The sequence below is a fragment of the Sinocyclocheilus anshuiensis genome, unplaced genomic scaffold (genome assembly GCF_001515605.1).
Source record: "Sinocyclocheilus anshuiensis isolate Anshui unplaced genomic scaffold, SAMN03320099.WGS_v1.1 scaffold1578, whole genome shotgun sequence".
NCBI lineage: Eukaryota > Metazoa > Chordata > Actinopteri > Cypriniformes > Cyprinidae > Sinocyclocheilus > Sinocyclocheilus anshuiensis.
In genome coordinates, this window is record NW_015544225.1 from 252,016 (window position 1) to 273,485 (window position 21,470).

At 37.0% G+C, this 21,470-nt stretch overlaps 1 protein-coding gene across 1 annotated transcript in view; it reads left to right on the forward strand.

Annotated features, from left to right (window-relative positions):
- Positions 1-2,010: 2,010 nt before the first annotated feature.
- Positions 2,011-21,470, forward strand: part of LOC107697305 (hypoxia inducible factor 1 subunit alpha) — a 22,002-nt gene continuing 2,542 nt past the window's right edge. The window contains exons 1-13 of the mRNA XM_016498027.1: positions 2,011-2,410; positions 10,969-11,159; positions 12,812-12,957; positions 13,044-13,128; positions 13,224-13,333; positions 13,649-13,848; positions 15,081-15,187; positions 17,120-17,267; positions 17,398-17,654; positions 19,691-19,917; positions 20,048-20,170; positions 20,254-20,579; positions 20,795-20,885. Of these exons, the coding sequence (XP_016353513.1) occupies positions 2,379-2,410; positions 10,969-11,159; positions 12,812-12,957; positions 13,044-13,128; positions 13,224-13,333; positions 13,649-13,848; positions 15,081-15,187; positions 17,120-17,267; positions 17,398-17,654; positions 19,691-19,917; positions 20,048-20,170; positions 20,254-20,579; positions 20,795-20,885 (2,043 nt within the window). The 5' untranslated portion in view covers positions 2,011-2,378. The remainder of the gene's footprint in view (positions 2,411-10,968; positions 11,160-12,811; positions 12,958-13,043; positions 13,129-13,223; positions 13,334-13,648; positions 13,849-15,080; positions 15,188-17,119; positions 17,268-17,397; positions 17,655-19,690; positions 19,918-20,047; positions 20,171-20,253; positions 20,580-20,794; positions 20,886-21,470) is intronic.

The following is a 21,470-nucleotide window of genomic DNA, read 5'->3' on the forward strand; positions in this document are numbered from 1 at the left end:
CTATCAAAAATCAGTTTCAGAATGAATAAATGACAAATAAGTTACAACTGTAGTGATAAATATATTAGCACCCACACCAAATACAATAACGTTCTGTTTTTTTTAATAAGTGCGCTCTCTATGCGACTGCCACTTTAAATGCTCAAGCTCTTCCATGCATTTATAGTTTGTCAGCTTGAAAAAAAAAATCTGAAAGTGATTTTTAAAAAATGTAAATGCTATTTTCATGAATTGAGGGAACGCAACCTGTCTCAACTATTACCAACTTGACTAGGTAAGTAAGGTTTATTGAGACAGTTTTTGATGTTGGCCTGACAGAGTCTGATCTCACTATTTAAATAGGTCATTTTAAAGTGTTAAGTTTTTACAGACTGTATAGTCAGCAGATAGATTATCTGGCCATTGCTTGGTGGTTGCAGTGTGCTGGTTGGTTACCTGGACGCATGGGTGTGAAGTAACGAATTACAAATACTCATGTTACAGTAATTAAGTAGTTTTTATCAGTAATTGTACTTTTTTGAGTAGTTTAAAAATTGTGTACTTTTACTCCGCTATTTTCCTCCATTTGTGGTCGTTACATGTTTATTTTAATTTTATTTTTATCCATCAACGTGATTGGATAGAGAGTAATAGGTCTCGTGACTTTCGTCAAATCAAATTGTGCATAGAAAACTTAAACTGCACATTGCAATTTTCTAGCAACAAGCTGTGGACACTGAATGGCTTGCCTGCTGTAAAGGTAATGCAGTTTTATTGGCATTTTTCCGCGGTTGCAAACCTGATTGAGATTACATGACATGAGCGTGTTTATTTCGCGTTATAACCGGTTGTAACTAGTAGAAAAGAGTTTTAAAGGGAAGGGATGATGATATTTGTCTCACTCTGGGTTGGGTTATGGCACTGTTTTGGTTCAGTTCTGGCTAAAAAGATGTGGACCAGTTTTGGGCCGGCAAACACGAACTAATCTGGGCCACACTTTAGCTGTTGATATGATCCAGATCTGCGACTGGCTCGCTCTCCGCGCCTCCGCTTGCAGCGGTCTGCCACGCCACATCAAAGAGCGTCAAAACGGCATTTACGGATTTAATTTCCTGATAAAATATACATAATTAAAAAAATTAGACTTTGTTTCTTATCGAAAAGAACAAAACACAAACCTTACGATTACAGAATGTAATGTATAGTAATAATGTATAGTGAAGATTTATTCACGGCTATGAATTGAAACGGATTAAGTTCCGCACGTGCAGTGGTTAAAATGACACTGTATTTGTTCGGTACAATTTTCGGTACGAATAAGTGTACCATTACACCTCTAGAAAACATTTAAAACACCAAAACTGCACTTACCGGCATATGAATGTGTCTGAGCAAAGGCTGTTGTTGTAAATAGGGAGCTTTTTCATCATCTTCTTCTTTTTTAACGGCGATTGAAAGAGGAAGCAGAGCGGGAAATAACGGATATATTTTCAAAATGTCAGTAATCCACCAATAGGAATAAGGGAAGACACAAAGCAACCAATAGCATTGTTGAATGGGCTGAGATGTGGACCGCCACTAACCTGCCAGCAGTTTATGTTTTTCCAAATAAAAGCCAAATGTTAACCATAAATTAACATATTCCATGGTGTGCCATAGCCAAGCCACATATGGCTCTCAGTTGTGTGCTATCATCTGGACCGTGTACCTCAAAAAAATTGTCATCCAAAAGAAATTCCCTCCAATTCTAAATCGTGGCTGGTGTAATTATTTTGTAAAATAATTGTCCTCCATTACCTAATCCTTATTATAATTAAAAAAAAAAAAAAAAAATTAAAGATTAGACTCTATATTTTAACACCAATTACTGGCTATAAACAGTACACAGTATTCACTGGATGAGAAAGAAAAAAAACTTCAATAGATGGTTGTGGGACAAGCAAGTAATTTGAATTTACTGCATCTGTGGTGAGATCGATAGTGCTGGTTACATCACACCGTGCTGTTTGGACTGATGATGTCCCACAGGTTCAGTGAATCTTTTTGAGTGCGACACCGCTGTCTGTATTCACATGAGTGTGCTCGCTCCCGTCAGCGCCTCGTGAGCGCTGAGAGAGTAACTGTTAGTGTAGCGCAGACACGGGTAACTCTTTGTACTGACTAGAAGCTGCTCTGACCGGTGCCGGACAAATGATTTGACCTTCAGCGAACCGGAGGCTTGATCTCTACCACTCAGACGTTTTCAACACACCACACCGGGCTAGTATCGGTTTACCGCGCCTGCTCGTTTGCTTTCGTAAACACATTGTTATTTGTTAGCGAGAGGTGGCCACGTCCTTGATTTTTCTGGCCTCGCGGTTTGGAAAAACCTAACACATTCTGAGTGGTTTCACCCAGGAATGGATACTGGAGTTGTCACTGAAAAGAAAAGGTAGGGATCCCCGTGTCTCTGTCAAAGAAGGTGGTCTGCTGAGCGGTATTTGTTGTGTTTTGTATAGTAAACAGGCCAAAAGATATTCCTCCCCCGTCACACAGAACGTGTCGCCATTTTGTGTTGGATGGCTAACCAAACAACTAAGCAAGTTTAAAGCGCGCATACCGGCTATTTGTCTCTAAGCCACCATAAATGTTCTAAACCATTTAAAGACTCATATTTTTTGCTTTGTAACGCATTATTTGTGTTTTTTGAGGTAACTGAGTGTCTAGTGTCTGTCTGGAAGGAAGCTAACAAAACTAGCGGCATGCTCACTTAAACTTCCCCTGATTTATTGCTTAAACGGTTATAAACCGTTTATAATAGTATAGACATAATTCAGTTCTCATGAGAATGTGTAAACACGTTGTTTATATAGGCACATACATATTTGAGCATGAATGTCAAACGCTTATATTAAAAATAAAATGCATGCTTTTTTCCTATAGTGTAATGATCAGATAGCTGCACGTCTATTACAATAGAGGAGAAAGTAAATGGCATAATCGTTGCTCAGTGGATACTAATTGTGTACTTTGTATTCTGGTATTTTGTACTGTATTCATTTCTGAATGTTTTATGCAGTTTATTTTCTAAGATAAGAGAGCCATGAGCTAGTCATATGATGGGTCCCTTCTTTACCCCTCAGACCACTTGACCCCACAATTTACATTAACTCGTTGCCCTTGTTCAGCCAGCCAGTCTGGAGGATAAAGGACTGGAAGCAAGAATTCGTCCTTGGATTTTGCTGACAGTGTCTTATTCTTTGTCAAGCCTGTCATCAGTGTGGGCTCAGATGAGATGAGTTGGGAATAAGTGTTGGTATTGCTAAGACTGGAAAATGTTGCTTGGTTTTTCGGTACTAGTGAATTTACAAGAAGGATGGCACTGGCATTGTAGATCACCTAAGATCCAGTGTGTCACCATTTAGGCCTATATGTAAGTTACAGGTCAATTTGGCACATTTAGTCTTTTTGAGTTTTTGGAGTTGCTGGTTAACCTATCATGTTTTTCTTGAAAATTTGTGAGTTCTCATTTGGGGTTGTGAACATGCATACAAAGTGTTGTGGAATGTGTGTACAAAATTTCTATTACAATTACGATGTTTGCAGGTCAGTTTGCCTGTCGTATTTCGTTAAAATACAAGAACCAACTACACAGACCTAAAATAAAAACTTTTTGGATACGTTTTATTTAATAGTTTCTTAACTACTCTCTGATGGTATTTACATTTATGCATTTGGCAGCCACCTTTATCCAAAGAAACTTACACTGCATTGAAAGTGGACATTTTTATTAGTTTTTGCTTGTTCATTTCTACTGTTTGAGCTTCAAGAAAACATGCAGAAGTACTTTTCCATACTTTTAAAGTTTAAAATGTTTTTAAAAATGTTATATTATAATCACTGTTTATGTAAAAAAATGTTGAAGTTCACTTTCTTGTAATGCATGATAAATATTAATGTTAAAACTTTGGTTGAATTGAATCCAAGGTCAGTTTGACCCTCGACCATAAAAATCATACCTAGATTTTGAAGATAATCCAATTTTTTATAAGAATACTGTGTGATAGGTCTTTAGTTTATACCCTGTTTAACGTGAGTAATACCTTGTTTTCAGTGGCAATATTTTCCTCTGACATTATTTTGGTTGGCTTCCAAGTTCAAGCTGCTACATGCTTTTTGCATCTCTTCTCTCAAATCTTAATCACTCTAACCATTGATGCTTTCACTCTAAAGCAACTTCCTGCCCAGTCTTGTGGCAAGACCGCTATCAGTTTGAATGTTGAAATGTGGCCCTCTTGTTATGTTTTCCTCTTTAGAGGTGTTTTCATAAGCCTTGGGTCAAAAGGAGGTCTATCGATTCTGTCATTGTGTTTCAAGGTTTTGCATGTGATCTATATGAATCCAATTAGGCCTATATTGGTAATCATGTTGTAAAACAGGCCAACTTTTAGACCTGTGTCGATTTTAGTTATCATTATTATGTAGTTAAAAATATTCAACCAGTTAATTTTTTTAGGAGCTCAATTTAAAGCCTTCCTAGGTGGAAGGATTAGGCGGTATGACAAATCTTACATCATGGCGTGAGTACTTCTGAATAACCAATATAGCAGTATATCATAATGTTTGACTGTAATTATTCTCAAAATTAGCTGGAAAAATATTTTATATTCTTAGTGTAAATAATGTGCAAATGTATTAACTTTGATATAAATGTCAACCATTAGAGATTTCGCTACATTTTGCCTTTGCACAATGTTTATCATATATGCATATCGAGCAGTCAGCGCATGCAAAACTATATATCTTTCATATCGAATAGTTAGGGGTTTGCTTTTTGGCTTCACCTCAACCCAATCGGATGCATTTATGTTTATTAAATTCATTCTTGCATTTACGTGTAACAGATTGGAACAGAACCAAAGTGTTTTTAAAAGTTTTTTGACTATTTTGTAACTAGTGATGCTGTCCTAAAATGCAACATTTGTGGTGAGATCAGCAGGAGAAAAATAATAAAAAAAAATGAAATGCACCACCACTATAAATGTCACTAACATATCTATATAAGAATTAGGGCTGGGCGATTTGGCAAAAAATGTCAATCTCGATTTTTCCAGAATGTTTGACGGATTCTCGATTTTTTACGATTTTTAACTAGTCAACTTGACAATGTAACTACAACATGATTCAAGTAACTTTTTCTTTATTAACCCTCTAGTTAAAGAAAATTCTATTCCAAGTGCAGCACACATGAAGTTGTCAACATAATGTAAATGTTAAACAAATCACTTGTTAAATATCTTTGCAGAAAAGATGCATAAACTACAACTACATATTGTACAAACTTGTCTTATACATATTATGTGTTCAGAAACAATACGAGGAAAATGCTTTAAAAAATTTTCAAAAGTCAAGGTAATTCAAATTCAAAATGACTGACGATATAACACCAGTAGACTATTATTAACTATAAATGTGACCCTGGACCACAAAACCAGTCATAAGGGTAAATTTTTTGAAATTGAGATTTATACATCATCTGAAAGCCAAATAAATAAGCTTTCCATTGATGGATAGGACAATATTTGGCTGAGATAAAACTATTTACTATTTAAACTACAGCTGTATGTGTTACTAAGCATGAAAGTTCCGAAACTGAAGCTGTAGAACTAATAGAACGTGATGACACAGAAGAACTCATCCACAATATCCACATTGACCGCCACAAATATCCACCGCCCCCTGCCATCAGCTCCCGCGTCTCACACACACGAGCGCGACTTTAGCACTAGATTTAGCAACTTTCAGACCCTTTTAGCGCTTTTTCCCATAGAATATTCATACTGACAAACCTAGCGACTTTTTTGGATAAACCTTAGCTATGGTTCAGTTGGAAGATTTCGCCAGTGCTGTCCCGTGAACGTGAGGTCCGACTTTCCCGGAGAAGTTTCACCTCTCTTGGCGTCTGTTCTGTGCATTGAGTGGCAGAGAAGCAGCGCATTCAGTTGGCCGCACCGCAGCCGACTCGTCAATAAATGAGTACAAAACAGCGTTTCCTAGCGACAGTAAAATAGGGCATTCTAAGTCAATATACTGCAGTATTTCCTCTCTCAATCAGTAGAAAATATGGTTAACACCCGGTCATGCATGAAAACAAAATACCGTCATGTACCGTGAAACCGGTATAATTTTGAAAAATACCATGATATACATTTTTGGTCATACCGCCCAGCACTAATTTACAGTAAGAAATGTACAAAATATCTTCATGAAACATGATCTTTAATTCATATCCTAATGATTTTTGGCATAAAAGAAAAATCAATAATTTTGACCCATACAATGTATTGTTGGCTATTGCTACAAATATACCTGTGCTACTTATGACTGCTTTTGTGCTCCAGGGTCACAAATGTTCTGTAAAAACAACAGCAGCTTTCAGCCTGTCACTATGATGCAAACATGAAATATCAAACATACAGTTGTAGTTCTTTACAGGTTTTTTTATTCGATTGTGCTGCTTTTCCATTGTTTTTTCTGTGTAAACATGGATGTGTTTGACTGTTGCACTCGCGACTCTTGCAGTGTCTCATGCATGAAACGCCATTCTAAAAACACTGCGCTCAAGTTAAAAGAAGTTCACTCCCATCTTCTTGCATGTTTTACCTATTCCACTGCCCGCGTCGCATCTTTGTCAACACAAAAGCGCATTCTGTGTGAATGGTGCTTAGCGCTATATTTATGGTCCTTCACAGAGCACGTCACACGTGAGCGGTTAATCACGTGCGCCGACATGTGGTTTGATCGTTCTTTTCTCTTTACTGTTATCACCGGCATATTGTCAAAGTGTCTAATTCTAACATTTGGTAATATTTCTATTCAAAATCGCGATTCCTCGATTTCTTAAAAATACAATCGTGGCAAAACAATAAATTTGAATTAATCGATAAAATCTGGAAAATCGCCCAGCCCTAAATAAGAATAAATGTAGATGAATTACCTCACAAATTCACTATAGACATGCACTGAAATTTTTTTATGAAATAATTTTCACTTAGACATTGCTGGCAAATTTCAATAATTAAAAAAAAACTGCAAGTAACACTTTTAATTAAACATAAAATTTTGAAGTAGAAAGACTGGAATAGTATTTTCTTGTAAAACACACTCCAGAAATCTTTGTTTTATTTACATCTTTGAAAAATATATATTTTTTTTACAGTGTAGTTGACAATCCCTACTGCCCAGCCTTGCTATCTATTACTAGAAATTGTTTCGAAATGGACAGGAATGGATTATTATATCACAAAGTTGAATAATTAAAATCAAATAGGTAATTAAGTAATGCCAGTGAATGTACAGTGGGTACGGAAAGTATTCAGACCCCCTTAAATTTTTCACTCTTTGTTATATTGCAGCCATTTGCTAAAATCATTTAAGGAGCAGTTAGGACGCCGTCTGTCTGAAGATGCTGTTTTTTCCTGCTAGGGCACTAGGCTGTCTTAACCGTTTTCCCTTCTTTGTGTTGCGTGGCTTTGACGGTTGACACAATGCCTACTCATTGTTTCTCGTTGCTGCTTTGACCTTGGAGCTCCTAGATGGGGAATATATAGATTCGTTGCCAGTTGCATGGAGATCTCATTGGTCATTTAAATTATAAAAGGCAAAATAGTGTTGTCACGGTACCAAAATTTCAGTATTCGGTACCAGTACCAGTGAAAATCCACGGTTCTCTGTACCAATTTTGGTACCAAAGCAAAACACAAAAACATGCTAATTAAAAAATTTGACTATACTTTCATTTAATCCAAACTGTGTACATATTTAATTTTAAAGGGCTTGTAATGAAAATAAGAATAACAATTAAGTTAGCTAAAAAAAAAAAAAAGAGCCCAGAACTGCTTTTCTGACTGATATGACACAATGTTAACCATTTGTACATTCTCTAACACGCATATTTTAGATTCACAATTCATTTAAAAGCCTCTGTGTGTAAAAATAGTAAATATCATCATGCCCTCCTGTTTTTTTACCCTAATAAAAGTTAGTATTAAATAGTTTATAAAGAAACTTCATTCTAATGCTCATTATATTAGCGTTAGCCACGCTTATGCTAACGATTCTAATAACAGCATCCATTTCAATCCGACATTCAAATTAAAATATTGAATAATATTCATAAAGAAGCGGTGTTTCCCACAGACTTGCACTCTATTTGTGGCGGCATATATATGCAAATTCATTCTCTGACAGCAGGAGGTGCTTGTAGTGCCGGAGAGATCTAGGTTTCCCCAGTAACGGCTATAATCAAATAAGTGCTCAGCTCACAAACGCTGCTTTATCAGGCATTACAGGCAAGATGAAATGAAAATGACATCCATCATTTCATTCAGAAATACAGTGATATAAAAACACCCGCACCGGGTTTCGACTTTGACACGTGCAGTGCTCATGTTTATTCAACGAAGTCAAAGCCTTTTGTAAAATCTATTTGTGGCGGTCAGTTTTGACATTGTGGAGGGCGCCACAAATAAATCGATGTATGGGAAACACTGATCTAAATATTACAAATTAAAATGAAACTTACCTGCTTGAACTTTTTCATTTGATCTGGGTGTCTTTAAAGTGTTTTGTTAGTTTGATGTGTTTCTTCATTTTGAGGTCGCCATGTCTCAGTGCTTTTATGAAGAGAGCGCATCTGCGCACCTTTCGGATAGCGCATCAAGAACCGGGTTGACCGGGTACTCGGTACCACCGGCACTTAAAAAAAACAGGTACCTTAACGTTTTCATTTTTTTAGTACTGACTTGGTACCGAAGTACCGGGTCTTTTGACAACACTAGGGCAAAATGAATGTAGGCCTAAATATGCGTCACTTTGTGCATTTGTTGTGTGTTTTAATCTGTGGGTATTCAGTTTAATTCAGAAGCCATTTTTGCAAGTTCAGAACAATTCAATAAACAATTCGGTTTGATTCAGAATTTTTAAAAAGCTTATTATAAATGTATTTAACTGCTTCCCCTAATGCGTTGTAGTATAGAAAAAGAAAAATTACACTGCTGTTTATTGCAGTAAAATACGTAATCAGTAACGTAATCCAACTAGCATGATATAAAAGTAACAATCTTTTATATCACCTCAAGGCCACATATGTAAATAAAGAAAAGAGAAATAAAATATCAACCAGATGACATTATAGTTGTATGCATGCCAGAAAAATGGCACTGTTTTAACATTGAGAAAAGCGGCAAAGTTCCTATGCAGTGAAAGCATTATATTTCATAGGGAGTTGTTAACTGTATAAATGGTTTTGAGACTAGTGGTGTTCAGACTGTGAAATTTGTTGCTTGGCCATTAATGGTTTATAATTGAAAATGGAAAGGAGTTATTTTGCCTCTGTTGATGACAATACATGCAGATGAACTAACACTACAATGAAGCTCTGATGGATCTTGACCCCCGGCTGCTCACAATGCATTAGGAAAATTCATATTGTTGCAATGTAACTGTCCAATGCAACATTAATTCTCAGATGCTTCTGATCGAATTAAACAGAAGAACACCACTGACTCACTCCACACGGTCTGCTGTTTTTCAGACAATGACAAGTTTGTGCTGTTATTGCAAACGTTGGTTAAATCCAGTTCCTTAATGATGTTTCCATATCTAGTTTCAAGCTTGTTTGAGGCTTAACCTCTTTTGTCAGCTGACCTGATAAACAGATAAAAGATGTGGGTTTTTGTTGAATTAGCTTCTGAGGATATCTGAGGTTTTTAACTTTCTGCTTAAAGCCACTTCAAGATCGTTTTTTGTGAAATCCTAGAATTAAGAAAAGACAAGTTTATCAGCATTTTAATCCATTTGCCTGAGGTGTCAGCTTTTGTTAACAATGAACTAGTGTTGTCAAAAGACCCGGTATTTCAGTACCAAGTCGGTACTAAAAAAATGAAAACGTTACGGTACCAGGTTTTTGTTTTAATTTGAATTTCGGATTGAAATAAACATCGCCGTTAGCGTATACGTAATCGTTAGCATAAGCGCGGCTAATATAATGAGCATTAGAATGAATTTTGTTCATTTTGTTCAAAATGATTTCTTTGTTAACTATTCTTTGTTAATGCTCCTATAACTTAAAAAACTATTACTGTAAAAAACAGGAGGACATAATGGTATTTACTGTTTTTACACACCAGAGGCTTTTAAATGAACTGTGTAACCAAAATATGCGTGTTAGAGAATGTACAAATGTATTGGTGGATTTTCACTGGTATTGGTACCGAATACTGAAATTTTGGTACCATGACAACACTACAATGAACATTTTTCTACATCGGTAAACCGTGAATGATCACCTGAAGGTGGTGGCCTTTGTTACAGATTGTGCATTACTTTGTTGCTCTTTGTTGCCAGTAGCTTTGCTTGTTTTCAGAGACCTCCATTATTGCAGTGAACTGAAACATTTGTTAAATGTGTGGGAGTTGGTCTTGGCAGTGACAGAATAGGCAGAGGTCCCAAGGGTAATAGATAGGCTGCTTTAGAAATTATGATGAGATAGTGACTCATTTTAGCAAAAAGCTTTTTCATGATGACCTATTTGTCAGGAAAGAGGTTCTTTTCTGGCCAAGAGCTGTTTATTGTCCAGATCCTGACCTTGCTTGCTTGTAAGACCAGTTACTTTATGGCTTGTTTGTGTGCAAACATTTGTTCCTTGTGGTGTGCTGAAAAGTTTATGTTGGGAAATCTGAAAACTGTCTGACACCACAACATTTATCACCGTTGGCTGGGTTCCAAGGGTTGTATCTGTGTCTGTCACAGCATGTCCACACCCCTTTTACCAGCCAGTCAGATTGAAACTATCTTTCTGGTCTCTGACGTTGCAAGTTTTGGCGCCATTCAAATGAGAGATTTAAAATAAGTTGACCTTGCTGCTGCCCTCAAGCGCTAGCGCAGGAGGTCTCTCTTGTCAAACACCTAGACAAAGTAACAAAACACTGTCCTTCCTTATCTTTTCAGGGTGAGCTCGGAGCGCAGGAAGGAGAAGTCCAGGGATGCAGCGCGATCTCGCAGGGGAAAGGAGTCCGAGGTGTTCTACGAATTAGCACAAAAGCTCCCCCTGCCACACAATGTCACCTCCCACCTGGACAAAGCCTCCATCATGAGGCTGACCATCAGCTATCTGCGCATGAGGAAGCTGCTCAGCTCTGGTCAGTACGCAGACTTGAATATTTGCATCTACATGCGCAAAATAGTTACACCGCATTCAAATGGGAATCAAAACATTGCCACCAGTAGATATTGTAAACACTATTTGATATTGTAAACAAATACTGTAAACACTGAGCTGATGAACAGAGGCAAAAATCTGCAATCTGCACTGTCACTGAGGCAGAATCCTCAAAGGGTGCATATTAGTACTAATATGTACTTTTTAGATACTTGTATGTACTATGGCTGCATGATTAACCGAAATTGCAATGGGTTAGTATGGTTATTAAAATGCAAAGGCTGCGATTTAATTAAGTGTTTGTTTACACGCAAGCAGCTCATGATCCAATATTTTCAGTGTCTTTGAACAGCCCTGTTTGCAGTAAATGCTGCTCCACTTGAACTAGGGCTGTCAAAAAAAAAAATTTATTTCGAATATTCGTCGAATTTAAAATAAAAATCCACATTCGAAAGCAAAAACGTTGCATGCGTCTTTTAGGTGTGCGTTAAGGAGGCAGCCTTATCAGCGGCGCACGAGATGCGATGATGATGTAGGTGTCATTGCATTATAATGTTTTCCTATCCAGTTGAAGCCACTAGATGCGGCGCTGCTGCGTTGTTCATTAAAATATTGTGGAAAAAGAGAACATCAATGCGGAGAAGATCTTGTTTACATCAAAACCGAAACCAAGCCGTTCACACAAAACGCATATTTCACGCATTTTCTAGACGGACATCTATTACTGTTGCACTCGCGTCTCGCACAAAAGAGCCGCATGTTTAGAAAGCCATGTAAAATTAATGCAAGTTTAACTTTGAAAAAAACATATATCGAGACTTTATGGCGGGTTTTTCCCCATCCCACTGTATCTCGTGTTTTTAAATGAAAAATGTACTCTGTGTGATTGGCTTTACACCCTTTGTATTAATTATACATACATACATGATGCTGTTTTGTTTATAGTTGTTTAAGCAACTTATTTATAATTGGTTTATAAACATTATTTTAAACATTATGCACTTTTTTTCGCAGATAGTCATGTTATCTTATCTTAATGCTTTGAATGATGCACCCTCTTGTGGCCTCAGGAGAGAAGCCAAAAGCTTTTCTTCACCCTAACTGAAATTATGCATTTTACATTCGAATATAATTCGAATTTTGATAATATTTAAGTACAAAATTCGAATTTAGTTTTTCAGCCATTTTGACAGCCCTAACTTGAACTCATCTCTGCATCTGCTCTGACTTTGGGAAGCTTATAACATGCATTTGAGAACACATTTTCGAAAACTTGAAATAAGACGCACTTATGAACCGGCTGTTGTCAACTAAAGTAAAGCTTGCTTTCCCTGCAGTTAAGACAGCCGTCAATATTAGTATTGTAATTTTACAGTTGTTCTGTAAAATCAAATTATTTTTTATTAGTATTAACTTTACTAATATTACTTGAGGTACTAATATGTAGTTTATCTTCCCTTCAAGGGTGCATAATAATACTAGTATGTACTTTTTAGGTAGTAATATGTACTGGCCTAGTGACAAGTTGTAACTCTCAATATATTGTATTTTCTGACAGTGTGAAGGAGGCTTAATGTGCTGCTATGACCATATGCTTAATAGATTGCTGAAGGATGTTGTTTGGCTTTGCAGATGATTCAGAGAAGGAGAATGAGCTGGAGAGTCAGCTGAACAGCTTTTATTTGAAGGCCCTGGAGGGTTTCCTCATGGTCCTGTCTGAAGATGGAGACATGGTTTATCTCTCTGAGAATGTCAGCAAGAGCATGGGCCTCACACAGGTAGCTAAATGTTTGATTTTTGTTCTTTGCTGTTTAGATGTAAAGCTTAAGTTGTAGCTGACTATCTCTACCATCTTTTCTTTCAGTTTGATCTGACTGGTCACAGCATCTTTGAATTTTCACACCCATGTGACCATGAGGAACTGAGAGAGATGCTGGTCCACAGGACAGGTAATTCACACATGCTACACTGCAACATATTTCTGTAAAAAATACACCAGCCGTCAATAATGAATGCATTAACTGAATTTTTTGTTCATGTTTAGGATCCAAAAAGACCAAGGAACAAAACACAGAGCGCAGCTTCTTCCTGCGCATGAAGTGCACACTCACTAGCAGAGGGCGCACTGTCAATATCAAGTCTGCTACGTGGAAGGTGAGATTTCTCAGACTATCACTATTTTTTTTGGTATCCACAGCCAGTATATAATTCCCCCCTAGCATTACCGTTTCCTGGTACATTTTTAGCTCTTTGTTTTAGAAGGGTAACATTTGTATTACCCTGATTTGCTGTTTTTAAATGGTTCATTCATTTTGTTGACATTGCATGTATACAGGAAATTTAACAAGGAAGAAGGAAATAAACTGGCTTGAGTCTCATTGTGCACAGAGCATCATTATAGTAGTTTTTGACATACCTGCTATACAAAGACTTTGAACAGACGTTTCCCCCTTCTCTCTCCTGCTAAAGGTTCTTCACTGCGCTGGTCATGTGCGTGTGCAGGAGCGTGGCGAGGGTTCGGGAGACTCTGGCTTTAAAGAGCCTCTGACCTACCTTGTGCTCATCTGTGAGCCCATTCCTCATCCCTCGAACATCGAGGTGCCTCTGGACAGCAAGACCTTCCTTAGCCGCCACACTCTGGACATGAAGTTTTCGTACTGTGATGAAAGGTTAGCAGAAAGATGTAATGCCCTCATATCCACCTTATTTTGCAAAGTACAAGAAAGCTATATCCTGTGATGTGCAAGACTACTGATTCATTAACTGCTATAGGTAAATAAATAAAAGATTAACAAAGTGCAATAAAAGATAAAACTATTTGTGCTACAAACCAGTGTGTGTATGATTAGCATAATAGATTAAAATAACATCAAAAATACAAGTTTGCAGTATAAAGCAGCATAACAGACATTTTAAAACATAACTGAAAAATGAAAATAACTCATAGCGAATGAAACCAGAAGCCTTGCACATTAAAATTACAAATGACCATTCCTGCTTTAATGTTAAAAATAGCATGCATACACCAGACAGAAAAAAACAATTCCCCCCGGATTATGTAGACAGACTGGCACACAGCTCCTTTTCTTTCTTCCTTTTGTTTTGTTGAAGTGTAAATGGTTTGGCCTGCCCTACTTTATTTCCCTATTTAGTTTTGTTTTATGTATTTGGGTTTGCCTTGATGGTATCTGTGCCTAGCAATGAATACTGTGCGTGCTGACCAGTTGTTGACATCTCTGAATAAAAGCAATGCTGCAGAATGAGTCTAGTAGGCCAAAGCACAAAAGCCTGTGTTCTGTACTTTTACAAATGTTATTAACATCACCTAGTGGCAGAAGCCAGTAGTATTTTTAAGCCTTTGCTGAAGGCGTAACAGCGCCTCAGTTTTGGCATTGCTAGAGATGCAGATAAAGTTGTTGGAGTTTTTTTTTTTTTCACTGCCCTGTTGTACATGTATGTTGTATGTACATACTACAATACCTAGTTACTATCCCTGAGCTGAACTATATTCTAAAACAAACAAACCCTGAAATAAACACAATTCAAAGCTATATAGTAATAATTAATAATAATAATTCTATAAAAAACAAAAACTAATTAAAAATGGCAAAAGCAGACAACAGAATTACTAAAACCTTAAACTAAAATTAAAATAATAATAATAATAAAAAAATCTCAAACAGTGGCCAGGATTGACACGGGATTGTTCATATTAAGACCAAATACAGATCTAAGTTAAATATAATATATGGTGTTATGAGAACTAAAAATGGGTTACAGAACACAGAAGATTTGAGTCCCCTGTATTAGACTTCTCATATCCAGATCATGTTGAAGTGGCAGTTGTTTCAGCATGTAGCTACTTAATTGCAAACTCAAACCTCTCACTCTTTTTCCAAAGGATCACAGAGCTGATGGGATATGAGCCAGATGATCTGCTGAACAGGTCTGTGTACGAATACTATCATGCCCTGGATTCAGATCACCTTACCAAGACACATCACAACTGTGAGTACCTGGACAGAATGCATACCTTATAGGGCTGTGAATCTTTGGATAAACAGTGCATCGATTTGATTCACGATTTTTGCAAATTCAGAACGATTCGATTCGAGACAATTCACAGTTAAATTCGATGCGATTCGATTAACGATTCGATTGTGCAATTTTTAAAGTGCAATCACAGGATTATTAAAATGATTCCCCTAATTCTTTATATGCTTATAGTCGAGGGCATATTACACCGCAACCTTTATGGAGTCAGAGAGTGAGGACAAAAACAAACAAACAACAAAAAAAAAAACTTTTGTCCAATGTTAGATGTTAGTTTAATGATGCTATGGCATGACATATGGAATATGTAGAAGTTTACCCTAGTAAAAAAGTAATTTTTAAAAAGTAAAAATTTGTTTTAATGTCACGATTAATGAGGATTGTATGATCTTTGAATAATATTGACCTTTAAATGGAAGATATTGTAATAGTGTACCTGAAGTATACTTGCAATAGTTCCACTTTAGCACAGTCAAATTTAGGCTACTTCAGTATATAGGCCAATTTAGTTGGACTTTAACACTACGTCCTCACAATTAAAGTGCATTAAGTACAAAGTTAGTTGTTCCAATTTAGCAGACTTGAAGTATACCAGTTTAGTATACTACAAGTACAGTTGCAGGGTATTTTTACTTAGCACCTAAATATGTAAATGTATTTGTAGTATACGTAGCATGAAATAAATTTATTTCAAATACATTTTAGTATATTTACGTTTCACTAGGGTATGTATAAAATAAAAAAAAAGGATTTAAAAGTATTTTTTTTTAACCTTTATTTAACCAGGAAAGAAAACTCGCTGAGATTAAAACCTCTTCTGCAGGAGTGTCCTGGCCAAGACAGGTGGCCCAAATTTACAAATACATATAACAAACAGTAACATACAATACACAATAAAATACTACGCAAAAAATCTCACTAAAGATACAGCCATTAGAAACATTTCATATTAACTATTGTGTAGCATAGTGTGAATGTATAGGGTAACATTCTATGTCACACCTTTGCATGATGTGAGCTTCTTTATCTTATTTTCGTAAAATAAAATGCTACAGCATTTAACTTTTCCTCTCTACCGGCGAATGATGATTCTGAAAGAAAACATGCCCGATGTCTGTTTGCTATAATGACGAACGCAACTTTTATGCATCTGATTGACAGATAAACCTCGTCCTCTTATTTCAAGGTTGTTGTTAATGCTGTGGCTATTTTAACAGTTTCCTTCATGCATTCGATTTAACGACATTTAAAGTAATTTATCATTCAATGGAATTGTGCATATGCTTTTAGACACTTACATTGTTTTGGCTCCGTCCAAAAATGCGCATCCTTCAACTGCTCAGGTAATGCCAATGGTATGACCGAAAGCCATTGAAAAACTACAGGAAAGTAAAACTACTTTACTTTAGCAGTACTGGCCACGAGTACTAAGAAGAGATCACACATTGGCTCAATTTGGCTGGTCAGAAAATGTGTCCGTGAGAGCTACAAACAGAGCGTGAGCGCAATCCTGTGACAGGCGGTAAATAGTGGAGCACGTGAAAGAGAGATGCGAGGCGCTGTTTAAGGTCTCCATTAATTCGTACTTGTAGTAATTTAATGTGTATATATTTTAAAGTACTCAATCGCTATAGAAATTGCGATTCATTCGCTTCTTGGCATTCTAAATCGATTACTGTCTGAAATCAACGATTCACGATTCTAAAATCCATGTTGCAAGATTGATGCATATGCATCGTCAGGGTTTGTTATCGATGCATCGAGAAAATGAGTGAATCGTTACACCCCTAATACCATGTAATGATAAAGGTTTCACTTTAACGTGCAAAACTGTTACAAAAGATGTCTTGTTGAATACTTCTGATTGGAGTGTGTTATTTTTCCCAGTGTTCGCAAAGGGCCAGGCCACCACTGGCCAGTACCGTATGCTGGCTAAGAAAGGTGGTTTTGTGTGGGTGGAGACTCAGGCCACCGTTATCTACAACCCCAAGAATTCTCAGCCACAGTGCATTGTGTGCGTCAACTACGTTCTCAGGTACGGATCCAGTTTACGGATCTTCGGTAGACCAGCGGATTTATAGAAGCAAAATATTGTGAAAAGTGCTTTAGTGTGTATACAATTGTGTCTGTGATCATAATTCAACTTACCATTCTGTCCCGTCCAGTGGCATTGTGGAGGGGGACGTTGTCCTGTCCCTGCAGCAGACCATGACCGAGCCCAAGGCTGAGGAGAAAGAGAACCAGGAGATGGAAGATAAGGCCTCTGAGGTGGACATACTCAAACTCTTCAAGCCAGAAAGCCTTAAGTGTCCCATGGAGAGCCCTGACCTGTATGAGAAGCTGAAAGAGGAGCCTGAGGCTCTCACTGTGTTGGCACCTGCTGCAGGAGACACCATCATCTCTCTGGACTTCAACAACTCAGGTGCTTCCTGAAAGATGTTTACATGCTTAAATGGAACAGATTAAGATTTGCTCACTTTGACCGTGGCTTGCAGCAAATGAAATGAGAGCTGACAGTCAGAGGTGACATGAGCAAAGATCATATAGTTATTCTCATTCTCATTATTCTCATCTTGTTTAATCATAGATGATATTCCTGGAACTTACATGAATGCTTCCCCTCCACAGTGTTCATTTTTATTAGCGAAAAAGTGTAATTGTCAAAATAAAATGACATTTGTAACAGCAGCAATGTTCAATAGCTGTGGCTCATTGTGCAGCCCACCAGTAATGTAAGGCAACCAGAAGTTGAAGAAGAACGTCTACTAGCGACTGACAGCTCATACACTTCCATTCAAAAGTTTGGGGTTGGTAAGATTTTTGTAATGTTTATCCAAAAAAATGCTCAAGCGTCTCTTATGCTCACCAAGGCTGCATGTATTTATTCAAAAATACAGTAAAATCAGTAATGTTGTGAAATATTGTTTCAATTTAGAATGGCTGTTTTCTATTTTAATATATTTAAAAATGTAATTTATTTCTGTGATAACAAAAATGAATTTTCAGCAGCTGTTGCTACAGTCTTTAGTGTCACATGATCCTTCAGAAATTATTTGAATTTAGGATTCTTTGAATAGTAAGTTCAGATGAACAGCATTTATTTGAAATCGAATCTTTAGTAACTTTTGTCACATTTAATCTATATAATGCATTCTTGCTAAATCCCTCAAAAAAATTCTTCAGGGTGTCCGCGGGTCCTTAAAAAGTCTTAAAATGTCTTAAATACTTACTGTCCCCAAAACATTTGAGTGTACCTTATATAATAATGCAACCCCTTGGCAACTATTAATCTATGAAGTATTTTAAGTCTATGTAATCTTATATAGACTTAAAACATATTCAAGGTATTCACTAATCCTCTGAGACTGAGAAATATGGATTCATAATCTTAGTTTTAGAAATAAAAATGATAAATATACTAGTGCTGTCAAACGATTAATCACGATTAATAACATCCTAAATAAAAGTTTTTGTTCACATAATATGCGTGTACTGTGCATATTTATTATGTATATATGAATACAAACACATGCATGTATATATTTAAGAAAAATATGTTATGTTTCTATATTAAATATATTTATATATAATATAAAATATAAGAATATAAATATATAAATGTATATACATGTTCTTACTGTCCCCAAAACATTTGAGTGTACCTTATATAATAATGCAACCCCTTGGCAACTATTAATCTATGAAGTATTTTAAGTCTATGTAATCTTATATAGACTTAAAACATATTCAAGGTATTCACTAATCCTCTGAGACTGAGAAATATGGATTCATAATCTTAGTTTTAGAAATAAAAATGATAAATATACTAGTGCTGTCAAACGATTAATCACGATTAATAACATCCTAAATAAAAGTTTTTGTTCACATAATATGCGTGTACTGTGCATATTTATTATGTATATATGAATACAAACACATGCATGTATATATTTAAGAAAATATGTTTATATAAGATATATGTTTATATATAATAGAAAGTTTATATAAAATGTAAATATTTTCAAAATATGTGCTCTATGTGTGTGTATTTATATATGCATAATACATATTAGTGCTGTTAAACGATTAATTGCATCCAAAATAAACGTTTTTGTTTACATAATATGTGCGTGTACTGTGTATATTTATTATGTATATATAAATATACACACATACATTAATATATTTAAGAAAAATATTTTATGTATATATATTAAATATATTTATATATGTTATAAATTATTTGAATATAAATATATACATGTAAATATTTTCAAAATATATGCTGTATGTGTGTGTATATATATATACACAATAAATATACACAATGCACACACATATATTATGTAAACAAAACTTTTATTTTGGATGCGATTAATCGTTTGACAGCACTAAAATATACACACAATTCCTTGATGTGCTACCAATAATAATTGAACAGAATTGAATTTCCTCCAGATTCTGACATGCAGCTGCTGAAGGAGGTGCCCCTCTACAATGATGTCATGCTGCCCTCCAGCAGCGAGAAGCTGCCCATCTGTCTGTCTCCTCTGACGCCCAGCGACTCCGCCCCAGATCTGAACAAACTAGAGACCAGAGCAGAGGACTTCCCTTTCAGCTCTGCCTCTGATCGTGGTCCAGACTCCACAAACACACCTTCCACATCTGGACTGGGCTCCTCAGGGGTAAAGACTCTATAAACACTTGCTTTTTTTAGCTGCTATTCTTAGTTATTTAAAAGGATTGCTCCTTTTTAATGATTAATGAGATCCTGTGTGTCTCAAAGACTTAGTTCAAGTGTGTTTTTTTTCTTAGCCCAACAGCCCCATGGATTACTGTTTCCAAGTAGACTCAGACATCAGTTCTGAATTCAAACTGGACCTGGTTGAGAAACTGTTTGCTGTTGATACCGAGGCAAAGACCCCTTTTAGCTCCCAGGTAACCTTTTATCTGAAATATCTCTCTCTGTGGTCATTATTGCATTGCATAAACTTCACAAGACAAATATCTGCGACTTCTAGGCCATGGAGGATCTCGACCTAGAGATGCTGGCTCCATTCATCCCAATGGATGACGACTTCCAGCTGCGCATCCCCTCTCCGCTGGATCCGCTCCCCTCTGGCCCTCACTCTGTGTCAGCCATGAGCTCCCTGTTCCAGCCCTTACCATCCCCTGCGTCTCCAGCCTCTTCCTCCAGCAGCACAGTGAAACCGTCATCTCGGGCCCCTTCGCCCCTGCACCTGCTGCAGGAGGTGTGCAATGCCCCTGTCTCACCCTTCAGTGGCAGTCGGGACATTTCCCCTGCTCGGTCCCCCACCCCACAGAGCAGCAATCAGCTCAACAACAGGTAAAGCTCTCACTGGCATGACTTCCTGCTGGCAATCTCAGTCAGATCAATTCTTTAGCAGAGGTATCGGATAGCTGATCAGTATTAAACTGCAAGTAGCTTAGAATCGAGCCAAAGACAGTTCTATCATGACCATAGAGCAGGGATTTGGACTTCCTTTAGATGTCACTACTAGTAGATTATCTGATTTTGTGTTCGTTGCTCCAATTTCCCAGAGAGCTGTCTCCAAAGATGTTAGCTATCCAGAACGCCCAACGTAAGAGGAAGCTGGAGGAAGTGACATCACTTTCTGAGGCTGTTGGACTGGTCAGTATGAAAATAGATTTTATGTAAAGATTAAAGGTGGGTTAAGAGATTTCTGATAGCCAATGTTGATATTTCAAATCATCAAAACAAACACGCCCCTACCCCAAAAGGGTCTCGCCCCACACATACGTACGCAACCCAGGCACCGATTAGTTCTGTGAAACAAAGCAAAACCAATGTTACAGAGCACAGTATTTCAGGCACAAATAGACGCAGAAGTGAACAGAATTCAGTGTTCACGTGCATCTGTGTGGCTCTCAACGTGTCTACACTGGACGCGAGCGGCGCGACAAAATACTATAGAACTCATTATAATCATTGATGCTGTCTACACTGAATGCGGCGCGGAACGACAAATCCCCGACAGAAAACTACTGCTGCGTTCTATTTATGACGTGTTGACACAAATTTCAAAAGATTTTCAACGGTCGCTTTATCGTCTCCAGTGTAGACAGACAGTAGCTGTTGCGGCGGTGTAGACACGGTGTTACTCACCTATTGAGAAGAAACAAAGCAACTTCGGCGTCTGATTGCAGGCCTTCCGCTCCTTGAGTTCTCTCCAGCGCTGGAAAGCTGATCCGATAT